The 20388-nt window shown below is 48.8% G+C and overlaps 1 protein-coding gene across 1 annotated transcript; it reads right to left on the reverse strand.

Annotated features, from left to right (window-relative positions):
* Positions 1-1521: 1521 nt before the first annotated feature.
* On the reverse strand, positions 1522-20181 carry PES1 (pescadillo ribosomal biogenesis factor 1). The gene is made up of 14 exons (XM_006869250.1): positions 20158-20181; positions 17284-17363; positions 12696-12849; positions 9530-9639; positions 7206-7467; positions 5186-5302; positions 5005-5079; positions 4744-4833; positions 4494-4624; positions 4040-4165; positions 3744-3928; positions 3165-3353; positions 2952-3133; positions 1522-1605 (listed from the first exon to the last, which is right to left on the reverse strand). Exons 1-14 carry the CDS (start codon positions 20179-20181, stop codon positions 1522-1524), a joined length of 1809 nt encoding a protein of 602 aa, XP_006869312.1.
* Between the last annotated feature and the right edge of the window lie 207 nt (positions 20182-20388).

Genomic DNA, 20388 nt, shown 5'->3' on the forward strand with positions numbered 1-20388 from the left:
GAGGTCCCAGCTACCCTGCCTCTCCAAGGGTCAAGGGGCTGAGGGGCTGTGAGGACACAGAAGCTCATCCACGACCCACCTGGTCCAGGCCGTTTTCCTCCTCCACTCTCCTAGAGCAGGATTGAGGGTGGGGATTAGAATGCTTCACTCCATCAGTGGGCAGTGAAAAACCAGCTGGCTACCCAAGGGGCACAGGCCACATCAGAAGAGCCCTGCTGCCCCCGCCATTACTGGGTGACTCTGGAATGGGAAAAATTCCACATCAGCAGAGTTGCCAGGGATTTTTCCATATCTGATGGGCCTACCCTCAGGCCTTGCCCTTTGTTCCTGCCCCAGACCTGGGATGCCCGTTTGTCCCATAGGGCAGCAGGCTCTGGCTCCTGAGGTCCCCATCCTGTTCCAGGCCCTGGAAACACTCCACCTCCCGAGCCCTCAGGAAGTCAACATGGACCTACCCCACTGCCCACAATCACAGCCAAGCCCAGACAGAGCTAGGGGACCCAGGGTTCTCTGCTCTCTGGGTCACAGCCTACCCAACCTCTCTGCTGAAAAACAACAACAAAAACAAAAAACACGATTCCACTACTGGAGTGAGGACAGAGTGTTTGATTCAGGGAAGGTGGGAATTAGTTCCAAACCTACTCTGAAGGGTACTTGGATGCCCAGTGGCACTTGGGGTTCAGAAGCTCTCTGCCTGACCAGGCCTGCGGACTAGCCCTGGCTATGGCATGGTGGCAGAAAGCAGCAAGGCCAGGCAAGCTCCTAAGTCAGGCTGCAGACTAAGCTCACTCAACAAAATTCAGGATTTACAAATCAGAGCTTGAGATCCTTCCAGAATTATCTTTTACCTCCTGGGTCAGCAGAAACTGTGATGCCAATCACAGTTGGTATGTACCCAGCACTTACTAGGCATGTAGCAGCTGTGAGCCTATCATATGTCACCTCCGAACTCCCTGTGAGGGAAGCTCCAGAATGGCTCCCCATATTCTACAGATGAGGAAACAAGTGCTGGGGCTGGAAGTGAGCCAAGGTCAGAGTGACAAAGGAAGGAGTCCAAGCCCAGAGCTCTGGAGGGGTGCCTGGAAGCTCAGAACTCCAAGCAGTGGCTGGACCCTCTGGACAAAGACCCAGGGTGCTCCTTCACTTTCCCAGCCCCAGAAAAGCTCATGAACACAGAAGCCAATTGACTGCAAAACTAGTCATTTAATAAATGCTCCCCCTATCCCCACCCATCACAGTACTCTGGGAATCATGGGTCCAACCATGAGGAGAGGGCTAGGGCAAGCCAGTGAATGAACAGCAGGCCCTCACTCCTCAAGTCACTGCCTCCTGGGGAGTAAATACCAAATCAGGTTTGGCCAGCCTCTAGCAGGGAGCCCCAGCTGATAGGGGCTCAGCTCAGAGAGCACCAGAGGAACTCCAGCTGGCTGAGGGGCACAGGGAAAACAGAAGTCGCCTGTCTATGCCTTCTGGCCCATCTTCACCATGTTCAGCTGTCAGAAGCCTTGGGGCCACCAGCACTCACAGTGGCCTGGCCTTCTTGGCCTTTTTCTCACACTTCACAGCTTCATCGTGGGCTTTCCGCTTTGCTGCCAGTTTGTTGGCCTGTAAGGAGAAAGTGGGGAGAAGGATCAAGCTGTGGGGTGTGTGTGTATGTGGTCAACTAAAAGGCAAATCACCATGGGAAGAAAACGTCAGTGAACAACATCAGGGTGCCTGTTACTTTATGGGCCCAGTATCCCCCCTCATCCTGTGCAGCTGGGACAGTCTTTGCCCCAGTACCATTTGGCAGTTCCCCATCACGAATGTTTCCTTTTGCAAGACTTGTACTTAGCAGGTCCCCACAAAGCCTATTAAAAAATCAAAGTACATACAGTGGTTCATAATAACAAATGGGGGCTTACTTTGTGATACACATCTAAACCTTATTATTTTTACTGTATTACTGCATGAATGATGGTTTAGTGTGTAGATCTATTTTTTAAAAAAATGTTTAAGTGGAACTGGAAGTGTTTCTTTTGTATACACAGAAAGGTACACTCTATACTAACACAAACATTTGACTAACTGATGATAGGTACAAACCCTACCTAACCATTCTGATTTATATATGGTAGTGGTGGTGAAGTGCTGCTGTGGAGTCGCTTATGACTCACTGGGACCCTGTACAGGGTTTCCAAGACTGTAAATCTTTATGGGAACAGAAAGCTTCATCTTTTTCCCATGAAACAGCTGGTAGTTTCAAATTGCTGACCTTGCAGTTACCAGCCCACTAACAAAGCTTCTGTGACTTATAAGTGAATTTGACTTAAAAAGACTCAGGATTGGAACCTGTTGGTAATCTGAAGACTACCTGTACTAGGAATTGCACAGGCTTTTAACCCAGCAGCCTACATGAACATTCTCAAGGATACCTTCTAAGAATGAGATCTGAAGTAGAAAGCAGTCTAACCCGATCAGTGTGTGGCTATGGGGAGGAAGCCCATACACTTAAATGAAAAAACAAACCCAGCAAAACAACCTGTCCACAGTTAAGACACAGCTAAAACTGAGTTATTGCAGGTACAAAAACACAGGGGCTGTGACGGTAGCCCCAAGGGGAAGACAGGACCCATTCACTATAGGGTTGGGGTACATGACTTAAACAACAAAGCACTGAATATATATGGCTTTGTGAATAAGAAAACACAAAAGAGAGCAGCTTAACAAAGCCTTCCCCAGCCCCTCCCACTTGCTGCAACTTCTGTGAAGTGGGCCTTTGTGAAAGCAGGTTTGGATTTTGTCCCGCAGAATCTGGCAGACTCAGGAACAGCTGGAACAGGAAGAGGACCAAAGCCAGGAGGAAGGGCCAAGCTAGCTGGCAGCCTCAGAGAAGAGCTAAGTGGCCCCCAGGTTGATCTGGGCAGTTGTGCTGGCAGCCACTGCAGTGTCTCAGGGTGGCAGAGACCTACCTCTCGGACTTTGCGCCTCTTGCCAAACATGATCTTGCGGTAGAGATACTTCTCCCTCTTCTTCATCATCATGATGGCCAACCGCTTGGCTTCGCTCTCCTCTTCCTGGGCCAGTCGCTGCTTGTCCTCCAGCTTAACCATACCAGCCATCACTCTGGGCTTCTGGGGACACAGGACAGGTGCTGTGGGTACAGGGCACCCACCCCCACACACACTCCACAGCCTCCAGGACTAACTCACCCAGTGCCCCTTGTACCTTCCCCTCCATCCTTTGCTCCTCCAGAGCCGCCAGGTGGGCCTCCTCCTCCTTTTCCGAACCAGCTTCCACATCTTCCTCCTGCTCGTTTTCTTCTTCCTCATCACTCTCATTTTCTTCCTCCTCTTCTGAATTGTTCAGGTTTTCTGTCAACAGAACAATGATGAGTTCTCCAAGTCTTGGAAGAACTACTCAGGAACCCCTTTTGGCTCCTACCATTAGCCACAGGGACATTCCAAAGGCAGTTCAGGGCCATCTTACTGTGACCCCATCTTGTGCCCCCCCGCGCCCCCCAGCCCCTTCAGAGAAAACCCCAAGCTCTACCACCCCCTGTGTAAAAAACAATGATGACAATTCCAGACCATTTTTTCGCTCAATTTCTTTGAACGTCAACAGTGAATGTTGTAGGACACAAATGTTTGTTTTTCTTAAGTTTTACTGTGAAGGGGTGAAAAGCTCATGTCTTCAGGGCCCTGGGGCCAAGGCTAGCTCACAGGAGCCTGTGCCCCAGCTGCCAACCGAATCCTCCCACTCACCTGGGTGCTCTCCCCGCTGGAGGGCCAGCAGCTTCAGCTTCTCAGGTGGGATGTAATCGCCCTCCTTCTCAGACACAAATGGCGAGAGGTGAGGGGGCAGCGGCACACCGGGGAAGTAATCCTCCACGGGGAGGAGGAGCCGGGCATTCACAGAGTCAAACAACCATTGGGGCTGCACATAGTACCTGGCGTGAAGTGGCGGGTTAAGACAAGTCATGGGGCAATCTGGCTGGGGGCTCGCTGAACCCGCAGTGAAACCCAGACAGGTAGCTGAGGGGAGGGCATTGGGGGCCTACCTGCCGATGATGGGGGTCTGCTGCCCAGGCCTGTCTACGATCTGGTGGGTGATGCAGGAGTCCATGAGGTCGTAGGTCGCTCCAATGCACAGAGACTTGTCCCAGGACACATCTCCCCCAAAACTCCTATAGGCCGAGGGAGCACCCATTGGTGCCTGGCATGAGCTGCCTGCTATGGGTCTGCCTCCCTGGCACCACTGGCTACCAGCTGACAGACTCACCCTTCTAGGACATGTTCCTTCTATCTGCACTGACGCTCCAGCCCCAACTCAGCTGACCCCTTCTGCCCTTGGCCTCTCCTGCCCACTATGCCAAACACATCCCAGACACTATCTGTACCATTTTGCTGAATCTTCACAACAGATCCATGAAGTACTAACTGGGCCATCTGACTGCACCAATGAGCATCCAAGGCTGCCTGTCCATGGCACAGGGGCACCCACAGCCTCCCCACCTGATGACGAAGGCCAGGGCCTCACGGGGCACCTCGCGGTTCAGGAAGAACTTCAGGCCCTCAAAGAGCTTCCTGTGCTTCTCCTGAGCCTCCAGTTCCTTCCTGCGCTCCTCCTCCTGGGCTGCCACCTCCTGACAAGAGAAGCCAGGGGCTTGTATCCACTGGAGGGCTGAGATGGGAGGTCCCAGCCCTGGCTTCCTCCTAGACCCAGTGGACCACAGAGGACAGCCCTTCCCAGCCCAGTTCTCACCCCCTCGGCAGGAAACTCATCCATCTCGGCTTCCTCCTCGGCGGCAGGCACCACTGCACGGGCCAGACTGGCACTGAGGGCGGCCAGTTTCTACGGGAAAGGAGAGGGCTACTTGCAGGTGGGGGAGGCACAGTTGACAGTATTAGACCATCAGTGGGGTTTGGGCCCCTCTGCCACCCAATCCCAGGCCAGGTCCCAGACAGGTGGGGACAGGGATCATGTCAGAGAAATGCAGGCTGATGCTCCTGATGCCGTTCTTACCTCCATTGAGCTCTCAGAGTCCAGCGCGTAGGCACCCTCAGGGGCCTTCAGCTCGGTGTGGGGCTGTCCCTCGAGCTGGAAACAGGGAAGGAGGACACTCATAATCCGTCACCTCATCGTGAAGAGGGAATCCCCTCATCATCAAGCCCCTGGCTCCTGGGGAGAAGGTCTGGTTCCCTACCTTGGGCGGGTAATGGAGGTTGAGGGACTGGTAGAGGCGGAAATTGACGAAGCCCAGCAGGGTGGTGTAGAACTCAGTGAAGGTGGCCATGACCCTGTAGTCCACATCTGTCGGATGCTGGGGGCACAAGAGGTACATCAGCAGAGTGGGTGCAGATGTGGGGCAAAGCAGACACTGACAAACTACATGGGGTCGAAGTCAGGAAGACCAAAGGACCATGGGTTCTTCAAGAGTGGTTCTCAAGAGGGGCAGAGTGGCACATCCTTACCCAGGGCATTCGGGAGCAAGTGAGGCTGTAGACAGGGGTCCTAAGGATTAGGGGCATCTGGAGGCAAGCACCAGAGCCCAAGACATGAAGGGGAGCTATAAGTAATAAGTGGGAAGCCCTCGGATTTGCTCTTCTCATGACTGACTGACCCTGCCCTCATCCTTCTTGTCTTGGCTGAGATTGTCAGTCCTCAGAGATGCTGCTGACCAACCTTACACTGCCTAGGCTCTCTCCAATCTCCCCCATTCTCTGCAGCAGCTGGGATAGCCAGGGCCGGGCCCAGATGGCTGAGGTGAGGCCCCCTAGGAGGTATGCAGGCCTCATCTGGAACTCATGACCCACCCGGGCCCAGGCCAGAGACCAAGGCACAGCCCGAGGCCAGCAGAGGTGCCTCCAGCAGCCTACAACAGTGCTGCCATGGAGGCCGGCCCGGCCCTGCTGGCACTGGACGGGCAGATGAGCTGAGCATCAGCAAAGATCCTTAACGACCACAACAGCCCTTCCATGCTGTTCGCACCATGACTAGGAACCGCTTCTCCACCTGCGGGCCACGAGGTGCCTCATTCCTCAACTTCCACCATCATTTGCCCTCCAGGACCTGCCTGGGCATGGGTACCAGTCCTATTTCCCTCAGCACAGAGCTGAGCAGGGTGCCCACCCACTACCCACCTGGGTTCCCAAGAGACCCCAGTCTCCCAGAGGGCGTGGGGCTCACAGCAGGGCCTCTGCCGCTCCCCAGTTCCTATCCCCTATACTCCAAATGGGTGAGCTGGCCATGGACTGCCCTCCCTTCCTCCTAGGGCCAGCTGTGTGGAGGCCTGCCACCCCAGAACCCTACTCACACACAAAGAAGAGTCTGACAGCATGGGGGTGGGGCATCCAGAGAAGGAAAAAGGGGGGCTAGAGAGGATAGATGGATGGAAGAGGAGAGGGGAGAAGAGCCATGGATACCCACATGGATTGCCCAGGTGGCACACCCCCGTCACCTACAGACAGACCACAGCCTCCCACCAGACACCCACGCAGTCACAGCGCTGACAGAGTGGGGCCTGGCCCTCATACTCCCACCAGCCATGGGAAGGCCATGTCTCACTGTAGAGCTTCCAGTAACTTGGTCAGCAAACACACTGTCAGCCAGGCCCGTAGCACCTCTCTCCACTAAAAGTACCGGTTCTCACCCACCAGACACGCAGGAAGTGGGGCCAAATGCAGCCCAGTGGGATGAGCAGCAACCAGGCAGCGAACCCAGTTACAGGTCAGGGAGGCAAGAACGGGACTTACTTCCACTTGCCTAGGTGCTCTCTCTCCAGCTATAGCTTCCTGTCTTGCCTGACCAGCAATGCTCAAGGGACCAGCGTGTCCCCATGCACACCGTGCAGACAGAGAACGTCTCTTAAGTCCTCGAGACAAGCTTCAGAAGACAGCTGCTGCTTTTTGGTGTTGTCGAGCCAATTTCTACTCCACTGACCCCTGTGACAGGACAGAACTGCCTGAGGGTGTTCTAGGCTGACATCTTTACAGAAAGATGAAGCAGATGCCCAGGTCATTCTCCTACTGGAGAAACCACCCATAAGGTTAGCAGCCAAGTGTTCGTAGGGCTGCTCTTTAGAAGGTGGAAGCACACTGACTAAGTCGTCAGTCAATGAGTGGTGCTCACATTCAACTACACCAGACACTAACAGCACACTCTGAACTCATCCCACACCGCCCAGATCTTGTCCAGGAGACAGTCCTCCCCGCATGCACACTCACATCATGGGAGAAAGCGTATGGCGTGATCCACACGATGGGCTGGCCCAGCACCTCGGCCTGGTAGTAAATGCCTTTGATGGACAGGAAGACCTTGCGCAGGGCGCGTGCGGCAATGACATAGTGCAGGAACTCCACACTGAGCCGGCGACACAGCTGGATGGTCTGCACATGGCACTTGCCAGTGCGGGGGAAGGTGGAGAAGAGGAAGCACATGGAGAGGGCGTCATCCAGGTCCCGTAGGGCATCGATGAAGGTGGGGTACCTGCACAGAGGGACAGTGCTCACGGGCTCCATTAGCTACTCCATAGGTCACTGTTCCAAATCCAGGCTGGCGGAGCTGGGGACAGCACTGGAAGGAGCCACCAAAAGGCGGTGCCACCGAGCTCCGAGCAGCAGACAAACTTCAACAGGGTCTCAGACTCTACTGTCCTCTAAGCCCCAGCATCATGCCCTCACTGGGCTCTGTGCTGGAAGAGGGGAGATAGTCAGAGGTTCTCTGCTTGGTTTTAAGCTGGAACCTTCACTTCAGAGGAACTCTATCCAAATGCTCAAGATGGAAAAAAGAGACACTGCCCCAGTAGAGGCAAATGGAAGTGGGGCCCTTCTTCCCACAGGTCCCATCTCTGAACACCCAAGTTATGTCTAGTCTTTGAAACAGGTAGAACCACACCAAACACCAAACTCACTGGTATCGAGTCATTCCGACTCATAGCCACCCTGCAGAACTGCCCCATCGCATTTCTGAGACTGTAAATCTTTACAGGAGCAGACAGCTTCATCTTTCTCCCTTGGAATGGCTGGTGGATTTGAACTGCTGACTTTGCTGTGAGCAGCCCAATGCTTAACCCATGGCATCACAAGGGCTCCTTCAAGTAGAATAAGTGGGAGAAATGTTGCATTTGGGTCTTGGGCCAGGAAGAGTCAGAGCTAGACTATGCTTCCAGGAATCCTGTGGGAACTGAGGAAGCCGAGAGCCAGCCAACCAGGCAGCTCTACTGCTGCTGTGCTGCTCAGTAAGCCGTAGGGAGGCCATGAGACCAGTCAGTGTCCCAGCCTGTGCCCCAGAACAGGTCACTGTGCCACCCACCCTTGCTCAGTGTCTCTTTTGGGAAGACAACTATGAGACTAGATTTCTGGTTGAAAGCTGGGCTCTTGGGACTCCCCCTGACGTGATTGATGCAAGGACATACACACGGCTCCAAGTCTCCCTCTCCCAACAAATTCCTTCCCGGAAACCAGGTTTTCAGCACAGGACTCTGCTGCTTTACCAGGACTCATTGGAAGCCAGGGGTCCAGAGGTCGCCATGGACCTCCAACATGTCAGACAGGGTAAACCCAAGAGATGGACTTTCCAGGACCTCTCCAGACAGCCGGATGAGGATGGTCTGGCTTTCTGGCACAAATCTGGGAGCTACATCACACCCCACTCTCCTGAGGCCTCACCGTTTCCCAACTCTCCACCTCACAGGCAGGCAAACCCAACTCAGCCCTTTGAAGGGCACAGTCCCCTCTGGGCCAGTTCTTAGCTGTTTTTCCGTAAGCTCAGGCTAAAAAGCAGGTGGCACAGAAACCACAAGCGTCCCACCACCTGGCAGGACAGGGACCACCACTATTTATTTAAGAGATGAGGGCTCCCCCAGAGCTGAGATGTCCAGGAGGGTGGCTTGATCCATCTATCCTAGAGCCAAATGGTTCTGGGCCATCAGCCACAAGAGATGACAGACATTCATCTAGCCCATCTAGGGTCAAGCTTCTGCATGACTGACATTTTGGGTGAGGCAGTTCTTTGTAATGAAGGCTATCCCTGGCCTCTCCCCATTGATGGCCAGCATCATCCACATGCCAATTGTGACAACCCAAAATGTCTCTAGACATTGACAAACATACCCTTGGAGGCAAAACTGCTCCTGGTTGAAAACGACTGATTTAGCTAATGAATGAGAAGGGCACTCCTGAAATAGCTGGGCAGGAAAGGGTTAAGGACCAGAGCAGTGTCCCCTGACAACTTTCTCAGGTGTGTCAGGCACCCACTGCAGGCCTTTACACTTGCTGTTTCCTGTGCTTGGCTCAAACATCTCCCCTCAGAAAAACCTCCTCTGACAAGTTTGTTAACTAAGCTACGCCCAGACCCCTTCATGCAGTTTCCATTCATAGCACTCATTGTGTCTTGCAATCATTACAGTGATTTGTCAGTGTTTTATCGGTATGCCTCCTCCAAAAGGGTCCCAGCTCCTTGGACAGGGTGTTGGTTTCCCCCCTAGGATCTAAGACAGAGGTCAGCAGCGAACGGACAAAAAGCAGTGTTCTGATGGCACCCCACTTACCGCTCCTTAATGATGTGGTCAAGCTTATAATTGGGTTTATTGTCCTTCAGACGTTCCACAGTGTTCCATTCACTCTTCCCATAGGCCTTCCGGAGCTTCCGGACAAATACCTGGAAGAGATTGAGGCATAGTTTGAAGAGGGGAAATAATACTAAGATGCTTGATGGTCTTGTGAATATTGGTTTCCCTTGCCTACTATTGTAAAATACAAACTTGAGTGGGACAGAAAGGAAATGTTGGGAAACATGATTACAGAAAGCTTGCAAGCCCGTCTTCAGCCTATAACTGATTGGAATACCTAAAAGGGGTTCTAGAACTTGCCCAGTGAAATAGGCCTCTTGCGGAGCATTTGCAGAGTATAGGACCTTACGTGGAATCCTGAGCCTCATCCAGAACCTTCTGAAGTGGGCCATTCCCACTAGAAAGGACAAACAGACCAGCCTGGAATAGCTAGAGCGACAGAAGATACATCTTCAAAGAAAGATCATCAGAAAAAACCCAAAACAAAAATGGCTGGCTACTACAATCATAAGCAAGTTGTTCGCTGGGAAGCCATCAAGGCAAGAAATCAAGTTCCCCCAGGACAAACCCCCCTCTAAGACTGAAATTCAAAAGGAACACATGAGCAAGCATGTAAGCTTGCTGACGACCATGTTTGTCTACTGGTGAGTGGAAGAGGGGGAAAGGCAGCAATGAAGAAATGGGCTGAGTTCGACCACTTTCCATGGACTCCCGTTGACCTGGAGAAGAGAGAAAAGAGGAAGGGCTGGTTGATCCAAAGTGAGGTGAGACCTGGGGACACTTGAGCCAATGGACAAGGACATAGCCAAGGAGACCTAGAGCTGAGTGAAGTGTCCAGCTGATATGAAGTGATGGGAGATGCACAGGAATACCCAAACTTGCAAAAAGTACCCACTGGACCTAGCCTTGATGACTTGATAATCAGAACTTGACTAAAGGGATAAAAAAAAAATAGTAATTTTTGATAAAGGAAATGTGGGTAAATTATTATACTTTGATGAACTTGATCTATACTCATGGAGGTAGTAGTTCTAAATATCAACAAGAGAGGGAAGGAGTCTTCACATCAAGTATCAATGCTATCCCCTCCGTACACAGGGTAGATAGGGATGGGCAACTTACGACACTGGCTACTTAAAATGAGGGGCGATAAAGGCATGAAGTGACTGGCTTACAAGGTTTCAAGAGGGAGTTTAGTTTAAAAGTGTGTGAAGGAAGATGGAGTTCCCACTGAATAGTTTTCATTTTGTCTAGATGGGTCTAGTAAAAAGAGATGGGGCTAAGATTCTTATGATACAACAGTGAGTAATTGTTATCATGACTAACTGTGACTGTCACAATTGTAAAGGTACAAGTTTTATAACAAAAATGGGGGAGTAGTTAATCTTACAGTCCAGAAACAAAGGAAACAAAGGACTCTAGGACCATCTAGGGAGAAGAGCACAAGCAGAATGCGGACCTTATCCAGAGAAGCAGCGACACCAGAGATGGAGGCAGAGATGGGGACATGGAGAGAGGTAGTAGCTGAGGACTCTAGATTCATGGGAAGAGAGGGACTGAGAGCTGGTGGCCAGGAGGCAGACTTGCAGAATGTGACCTTTGGTTGTTTAAATTATTATATATCCTTAGTGTTAAAAAAAAAAAAAGAGCTAAAATGAAAACGGAGACATACTGTTAACTGATGGTACATGGAGGGGATTATAATCATTATAATGAAGCAAGGTGTATGATTTGTTGAACGTAAAACTGATGATGATCTGTCCTGTAAACTTTCACTCAATTCACAATAAAAAGAAAAAAAAACCTGGAAGAGAGGAAGAGACACTGATATCCAGGGCGTGGGCGTGGGCGTGGGCATGGGGCTTCTGGACAACTCTGTTTTGTGATATATGGGTAGAGCTCTCAAAGCCTATTGGAGCTTGCCAGCACCCTCAGGCCAGGGTTAACAAAAGTGCCAACTCCAAGGAGTAGCAGGAGGGTCCCACACTAGCAGACTGTCCATGAGATGAGCATCTACACATTCTCATGAGAGAAAGGCAGGCACACCAACCCCACTCTCCTTCTGGCCTGTCAGTGAGTCAGAGTAGGGTCAGGGGCCATGAACAAGCTGTGGTAAGTATAACTGAGGCCAGCTGCGAGCCAGATGGTTCCTAAACTAGCAGATTGGGGCAGCCCCTTCCCACAAAATACCTACTTTCTGCTTGGTGAGTTAATGTGGTTGCAACGCCCAGCAGTAATACAACACTTCCAGCAGACTTGGCCTGCGCAAATGGCAGCAGTTGCTGGACAGCCTTTGCAGAACACCAGGAGGCGCCCTTCCCCTCCAGGAAAGGCTGGATTGGCTCCCTGGCCAAGACTTCAGCAGCAGCAGTTCACTTTCTGTCATCTGCATATGATATACATAGGTTCCTGCTTTCCCCTGTGGGGTCTTAACATCCAATGAATTCTATTTGTGGAAAGAGATGCCAGGCCTCCTGGGAGTTATGTCAGAGAGATTCAAAACAGGAGCCAATTCTATGCAGAGAGCACACGGAGCCTCTGAAATTGTACCATCTTGGTTTCACAGTCACAAAACCTTCCAGAAAGAACCAGGGGAAAGCCAACACAGGTACATCAATGATCATTTACCAAGGCCTAATCTGGGGAGCACAATGGCTCTGTAGGATAAGCACTGGACTGAGGACCTTGGAACTACAAGGTGTGAGCCCAGCAGGCACTCCATTGGAGGAAAATGAGGCTTTCTACTCCTGCAAAGATTTACAGCCTCAGCAGCAAGGAAGGCAAGAGTTAAAGTGAACAGAGGTAACTACTGTTAACTGCTGGTACATGGAGGAAGGGGGCTGTAATGAAGCAAAGTATATCATTTGCTGAATGTAAAACTGATGATCTGCTCTACAAACTTTCACTCATTAAAAAAAACAAACAAACAACTTACAGCCTAGGAAACCTTACACACCATGAGTCTCTGTGGCCCTTAACAAACAACAATGCAAGTGATTTCCACACATATAATCTATCAGCTGACCTTCATGAATCCCTTTAAGAATGTACAGGCTCACTCAGAGAGGTTCAGTAACCTCAGACTTAGTGGGCCACAAGCTCAACAGGGACCCATCCCATCCCAAGTCCAGAACCAAGGCCTCACCTTGTATTCCCGGAACTTGTTGACGATGGGTTCGTGGAGGAGGAATTTGATGTCTTTGATAAGGTAGAAGGTCCGGGCTGCTGTGGAGCCCTTGTTAACTTTCTTCTTGTGTTTAGGTTCATGGGGATAAATGCCCTTCAGGATGCACAGCCGCCTGGAAGACAGAAACTGTCAGGAAACTTCACTCTGTCAATAAATCGCTGTCATTGGTTATGTTGTTGTTTAGTGCTGTCAAGTCGATTCCGACCCATAGAGACCCTGTATAGGGTTTCCGAGGAGCAGCTGGTGAACTTGAACCACTAACCTTGCAATTCAAACGGCTTTGTAGTCTGACGCTTTAATCTACAGTGTCACACCAGGACTCCTAACATAAGTTGTTAAGTACCATAAGTTGTTAAGTTGGAGCCGGTTCCAACTCATAGTGACCCTGCACAGGGTTTCTGAGGCTGCAAATCTTTACAGGAGCAGAATGTCTCATCTTTTTCCCACGAACAGCTGGTAGTTTCGAACTGCCAACCTTGAGGTTAGCAGCCCGATTTGTAACCACTACGCTACCAGAACTCCTTGTCACTGGTTATAGCAGGGCCTAAACAACAGGAACAGGGAGCATGTGCTCCCTGCTCTCAGAGGGCACACATTCTAGGGTAAGTTCCCAAGCAAGCAGGACAAGTACCCAAGCAGATTGTGGATGGTCACAGCACGAGAAAGGAAACATACAGGACACAGAGAAGGGCTGGTGGGCAAGTGGCCCCTTTACTAGGGGTCAGGAGAAGCCTGGCTGAGAATGTTACATTTTAGATGACCTAACAAGAAAGACTTTCAGGAGGAACCTGTCTGTCTTGGAAGAAGTACAGCCAGAATGCTCCTTAGAAGTAAGGATGGTGAGACTTCATCTCAGGTTACTCTGGCCATATTATCAGGAGGGACCAGTCCCTGAAGAAGGACACCATGCTTGGTAAAGTGGAGGGTCAGTGATATTGAGGAATACCCTCAACAAGATGGCTTGACACAGTGGCTTCAAAAGTGAATTCAAACACAGAATGATTGTGAGGATGGCACAACACACTAAGCAGTGCTTCCTTCTACTGTACATAGAGTCGATAAGACTCAGAACCAACTTGACAGCACCTAACAACAGTATGGAGTCAACCACTGAAAAAGCAGAGGGAAGAATACTGACTACTTATTTATTCCTTTGTCCCTTACTATGGATTGAATGGGGTTTCCCAAAGACCCCTGTCCCTGTGAATACAACCTTTGTGGGAAATAGGGTCTGTGAAGAGGTTGTCAGGTAAGTTAACATGACATCATACTAGTAGGTTCTAATCCTCTATGACTATTGTTGCTAGGTGTGGTCTAGTCGGTAAAGACCTTATGCACAACACAACAAAACACTGTCCAGTCCTGCACCAATCTCACAATCGTTGCTATGCTTAAGCCCACTGCTGCTGCCATTATGCCAATCCATCTTGTTGGGGGTTCTTCTTCCTTTTCACTGACCCTCCTTTTTACCAAGGATTATGTCCTTCTCCAGGAACATATCTCCCTCCTGATATGTTCAAAGTATTAGAGACAAAGTCTTGCCACCCTGGCTTCTAAAGAGCATTCTGGCTGTACTTCTTTCAACACAGATTTGTTTTTTCTTTTGGCCATCCACGGTACTTTCAATATTATCCTCCAACACCAAAACTCAAATGCATCAATTTGTCTACAGTCTTCTTTATTTATTTCAATTTTCACATTCATTTGAGGTTACTGAAAATACCATGGCTTGGTTCAGGTACACCACAGTCCTCAAACTGACATCTTTGCTCTTGAACACTTTAACAGCTTCAATCTTTTCTCCATTTATCTTGCAGCTATGGTGCAGTGGTGAGGATTTTTGTTTTATTTACATTTAGATGCAACCTATGTTGAAGACTGTGGCCTTTGATTTTCATCAGCACTTTAAGTTCTTTCTGCAAGCAAGGTTGTATCACCTGTATATTGAATATTTTAGTAAGTTGTTAACGAGTCTTCCTCCAAGCTTGATGCCACATTCTTTGTGATCCACACAATCAGATGCACAAGGAAACCTCTTTCTCTGCTTTCAGTCAAGATCCATTTGACATCAGCAATGATATCCCTCATTCCACGTCCTCGTCTGAATACAGCTTGAACCTGTCAGTTCTCTGTCAGTGTATTGCTACAACTGTTTGACTGCCTCCAGTGCTGCATAAACCTGTTGAAAGACTTCAATTTGTATTCCATCAATTCCCAGAGCCTTGCTCTTTGCCAGTGTCTTCAGTGTACCTTGAAATTCTTCTTTCAGTTCACTGGCTCTTGATCATATGCTACTTCTTGAAATGGTTAAACATCAACCTTTTTTTTTTTTTTATACAGTGACTCTCTGTGTCCCTCCATCTTCATTTGATGCTTCCTGCACATAATCCTTCAACATTGCAAGTTGACACTTGAATTTTTAATTCAATTCCCTCAGCTTGTGAAATGCTGATTGTGTTCTTCCCTTTTGGTTTTCTCATTCAAGGTCTTTGTACATTTCATTATAATATTTGACTTTGTCTTCTGAAGCTGCCCTTTGAAATTTTCTACTCAACTCTTTACCGCCTCATTTCTTCCACTTGCTTTAGTATTTCTATGCTGGAGAGCTAGTTTTAGCATCTCTTCTGACATCCATTTTGGTCTTTTCCTTCTTTCTTGTCTTCTTGTATGAAAATCTTGATGTCATCCCACAACTCTTCTGGTCTTCAGTCATTAGTGCCTAATAAATTCATCAAATCTATTCTTGAGATGATCTCTATATTCAGATGGGATATGTTCAAGGTCATATTTTGGCTCTTGCGGACTTGTTTGAATTTTCTTCAGCTTCACCCAGAACTTGCATATGAGCAATTGGTATCTGTTCCACAGTCTGCCCCTGGCCATTTTGGCTGATGATATGGAACTTTTCCATCGTCTCCTTCCACAGATGTACTCAATTTGATTTCTGTGTATTACATCTGGTAAGGTCCATGTATGCAATCATCTTTTATGTTGCTTAAAATAGGTATTTGCAATGAAGAAGTCACTGGTCTTGCAAAATTCTATCATGTGATCTCCAGCATCGTTTCTATCACCAAGTTCATATTTTCCAATAACTAATCCTTCCTCTTTGTTTCCAACCTATGCATTCCAATCGTCAGAAATTATAAATACATCTTGATTGCATGGATGATCAATTTCAGACTGGCCTTCCTTCTAGGTGTATGGATATTATCCTATCACAGACAATGTGATGTTCAAGATAGAGCTTGAAATGTTCTTTTTGATAATAAATGTAATGCTATTCTTCCATTTGTCATTCTTGGCATATAGTAAACCATGTGATTGTCAGATTCAAAATGACCAATATCAGTACATATCAGCTCACTAATGCCTAGGATATCAATGTTTATGCATTCCATTTCATTTTTGACACTTTCCAATTTTCCCAGATTCATAGTTTCTACATTCATTTTCCAATTATTAATGGATGTTTACAGCTGCTTCTCCTCATTTTAAGTTGCGCCCTACCAGCAAATGAAGGTCCCAAAAGCTTTATTCCATTCATATTATCATAGTCAACTCTACTTTCAGGAGGAAGCTCTTCCCCCAGTTGTTATTTGAGGGCCTTCTAACCTAGGGGCTATCTTCCAGCACTATATCTGACAATATTCTGGTGTTCGACATCATGTTTTAATGTTCAATATTCCAGTGCTAACTGACAATCTTCCACTCCTATTCATAAGGTTTTCAGTGACTAAATATTTGCAAGTAGTCTGTCTTAATCTGGAAACTCAGCTGAAACCTGTCCACCAGGAGTGACCCTGCTGGTATTTAAAATACCAATGGCATAACTTCCAGAATCACAGCAACACGAAAGCCACTACAGAATGGCAGACTGACAGACAAGTGGTGGAATCCTCTGTGAGTGGTGCCTGATAGAAGAGACAGAGACAGAGACAGATGATTGGCCATGGAATGCCTAAGATGGCTCAAAGCCTCTGGAAGATGAGAGAGGCCTGGAAATGGCTCTCCCTCTGACAGATATCCTGATTTGGACTTTAAACAACCAGAACCATGAGACCATTTTGTTTTCATAAGTGAAAAAAAAAAGATATTAAGTGGGATGGGGACAGGACGAACATCTGAAGGAGGGCAACAAATGCCTTAAGGCTGGAAAAGTGCTGGGTGGGTTTAAAGAACTAAAGTGGGCCAGGTGATGAGAATACAGCCTAACGCAACTGCAGAAGTGAGAGGTGGCCAGCTTTCAGGGCCTGCAGGCCACAGCAGAGGCTGCATTTGACTGAGGACTCTCCTGCAGGAGGGGATGGGTTCTGATGATCTCAGGCCTGCACCACCCTGTTCTCCTCCAGCTTCCTAACTGATCACACCTAAGAAAGCACAGCTCGCTAAAGCTGGCTGGGTGAGAAAGAGGAGACTGCCCGAATGCCCAGTGTGTTTCAGCAGCTCATAGACAGGTGTGGTGCAGGGCAGTGAGGAGGAGTTTTCACTGTGTACCCTTGCCCAGACACCGGGAGATCCCTTTCTGTCGTCCTCGTGTCCTTACCTGAAGTCAGCCAAGCTCAGCTGTAGCTTCTTTCGGGCTTTGTTCCGAGTGATGTAGTTGGTGGCAGAGCCTCGTTCATACTTAGGAAGAAAAAAAACAAATCATTAGCAATTATTTCAGTGACTTACATCAAACTCTGGGCATGCCTTGTTCCAGAGGCAACTACTGGTCCAGAGAAGTGCTCAATGTGTTTCAGGGGCAGGGAATGCTATAGGGAGGAAGCCCACTCAACTGAAAGTAATCCTGCATCATCCTTGCCAATGTCAGTGTAGAGGACACAAACATATACAAAGCATGATGTTGGGGATTGTGAGGTTGCAGTAATGTATCAACGGCTGTGCCTAGCACGTAGTACTAGCTCTTAAGTTTGGGATGCTATCATGAGCTGGCTCCATGAATTTATTTCATTTGATCTTCACACACCTGTGAGGTGGGTGTCTGTTACAGGCTACTCACTACTCCTTTTTGCATGAAAGGAAAGACATTCAAAAACTCTACACCAAACCCACTGCTATTGAATGGATTCCAAGTCATTAGCAACCCAACAGGGTAAAAGGAAGAGTGCCTGAAAGGGTTTCCAAAGTTGTAGGATAAGCACTGGGCTGCTAAACCGTGCTAATGACAAGGTTGGCAGTTCAAACCCACCAGCTGCTCTAGGAACCAACTCGATGGCACACTATAACAACAATCTTTACATAGGAGCAGATCATCAGATCTTTCTTACATGGAGTGGCTGGTAGGTCTGAACCACTAACCTTTTGGCCAGCACTTAACCACTGCAGGGCTCCTTATGAAAGAGGCTCCACATGGTTAGATAACCTATCCAAACCACACAGTTTATTAAGTGCTGAAGCTGGGATTCAACCCAGCTTGGCTCCACAGTCTGAGCTCCTAAGTACTAAGCCACTATTTCTCTACCTTATTATTCCTCGATTCCTCACCTTCAAAGACTCATGCAATTTTAATATCACAGTTATTACATATTTGATTATGCAATGTGTGATGTGGGATCAGCATAGGACTGTGAACCACAAGTCCAAACCCATCAGCTGCTCCTTGGAAACCCTATGTAGGATTGCTATGAGTCAGAACTGACTCGAGGCACTTAACAACAATGTGAGCCTTTGGAAGGTCCTAAATCATTGCACTATCTAAAATCCCATGCCCCAGAGCCAATTTCTGCTCCCTTGAGGGTAGTATTGCCCAGCTTTAGAATGCATGCTATAGAGCATACAACTTCTGCCTTTTCTCATCTCATCATTCAACAGGCGAACACAGGAACTTCACTACAGTGAAATCATCAAGCTAGATGCTACAAGGGCAATTAAGACAAAAGGCTTGGTGTCTGCTTGCCCCAAAGTGCAGTTTTGTGCCACCATCTGGATGCCTGTGGTACTAAAATGCTACCTCCCACTCTAATGTCTGTGTTCCTGAGATATCTTGTACCATACACCCTGCAACGCTGACCAAGCTTGTCCTTTCTCAATAGCATTCCCACTGGAGAGGCCCAAGGCAGCAAGAGGTTCTAAAGTCAGAACCAGCTCCAGAGACAAACCTATAGTCTCCAAAGGAATTTGTCCATGAAGAACTCAACATTTATCCACTAACTGCCTAAGACAGCTCAGGCCCATGCTAAGTCCTGAGGCTACACAGATGGGTTACAGATTGTCTCAGGATGGTGCATCTTCACTCCCATTTAGTTGCTTCCCACTGCACTTAGGACCAAATCCAAGGCTCCTCACCACGGCTTACATGGCTCACCATGGCCTCAGAGAATTCCAGCACTGTGTAACTCTAACCTCTGCCAATGCTCTTCCCTTGGTCTGAGAGAGCCCAGCCATCCTGGTGTCCTTCCAGTTTCTTGCACAGAGCAAATCTTTCCCAGTGCAGGTCTTGGCACTTACAATTTACCCCTGCCAGGCAAGATCCCTAAGCACTCCAATACCCTAGAACCTTTCCGAGGTTCGATCTGCTCATACAGATTCCAACTTCGATGTTTATCGCCTCTCAGAGACTTCCAAAAACAACGAATATTCTTGTATGTTCTCTAGCTTTATCCCTTGTTCCCTTCACAGGACTCATCTGTAATCATTTGATTTGGTTTACTTTTGTGTCCATTTCCCCTGTAGAAAGAAAGCTCAGGAAGACTGGGACTATATCCCCAATGCCCAGAAAAGGGTCTGATTCAATAGGAAAGAGAATATAGTAAGTCGTCTTATTCTCTTTAGTTGCATGGAGTCGGCTCCGACTCAAGAAGCCCATACCTACGAGTATAACAAGTCTAAGAGACGATGCTGTTCATATAATATTTACCACCCACTATGTAGCGAAGTGGTTACAAATCGGGCTGTGAACCGCAAGGTCAGCAGTTCGAAACTACCAGTAGTTCCGTGGGAAAACGATAAGGCTTTCTGCTCCCGTAAAGATTTACAGCCTCGGAAACTCTGTACAGGGTCGCTACGTCGGAACCGACTCCACGGCACACCACCACCACCCATACAGTAATCCGGACTCCTGGTGTGGCGCTGTGGGTTAATGAGTCAGACTGCAAAGCCATTTGAACTACAAGGTAGGCGGTTCAAGCTCACCAGCGTCTCATCGGAAGCCCTATACAGTGTCGCTATGGATCGGAATCGACTCGACGGCCCTTAACAACAACAATACAGTAATCCTGCTTTTGCTGAAAACTTGCTCTCTCACAACTCCACTCCAGGGTTCTTTCCGGATTTCAACATCGGACGAGCTCTGCTGTCCTCACATAGGACTCCCCCACGATGATCCGCGCCGCTTCTCTACCCATGAGGGGCTGAGAGTGGGGGAAGGTATGGTCCTCAAATTCTGCCTCCCAGCCTCCCTGACGTCTCTCCTGCTCACCTTCTTCTTCTCCAGACCTCCCATCGTTCCAAGTTGAGGTGCCCACGAGCGCCGCACGGACAGACAGCACCACTTCCTTCCGTACGTACCCGGCCTGAGCCCCCAAGGACCCCACACCGCCAGACTCCGCGGGCTGCCCAAAGAGGCGCCTGAGAAAGTCCAGAGGAAAATTAGGCTTTTGTTCTCGGGTTTTATAACTAAGAGCGCTGAAAAAATAACTGAGGACTTTCG

This window comes from Chrysochloris asiatica, unplaced genomic scaffold (genome assembly GCF_000296735.1).
Source record: "Chrysochloris asiatica unplaced genomic scaffold, ChrAsi1.0 scaffold00128, whole genome shotgun sequence".
In the NCBI taxonomy this organism is placed as follows: Eukaryota; Metazoa; Chordata; class Mammalia; order Afrosoricida; family Chrysochloridae; genus Chrysochloris; species Chrysochloris asiatica.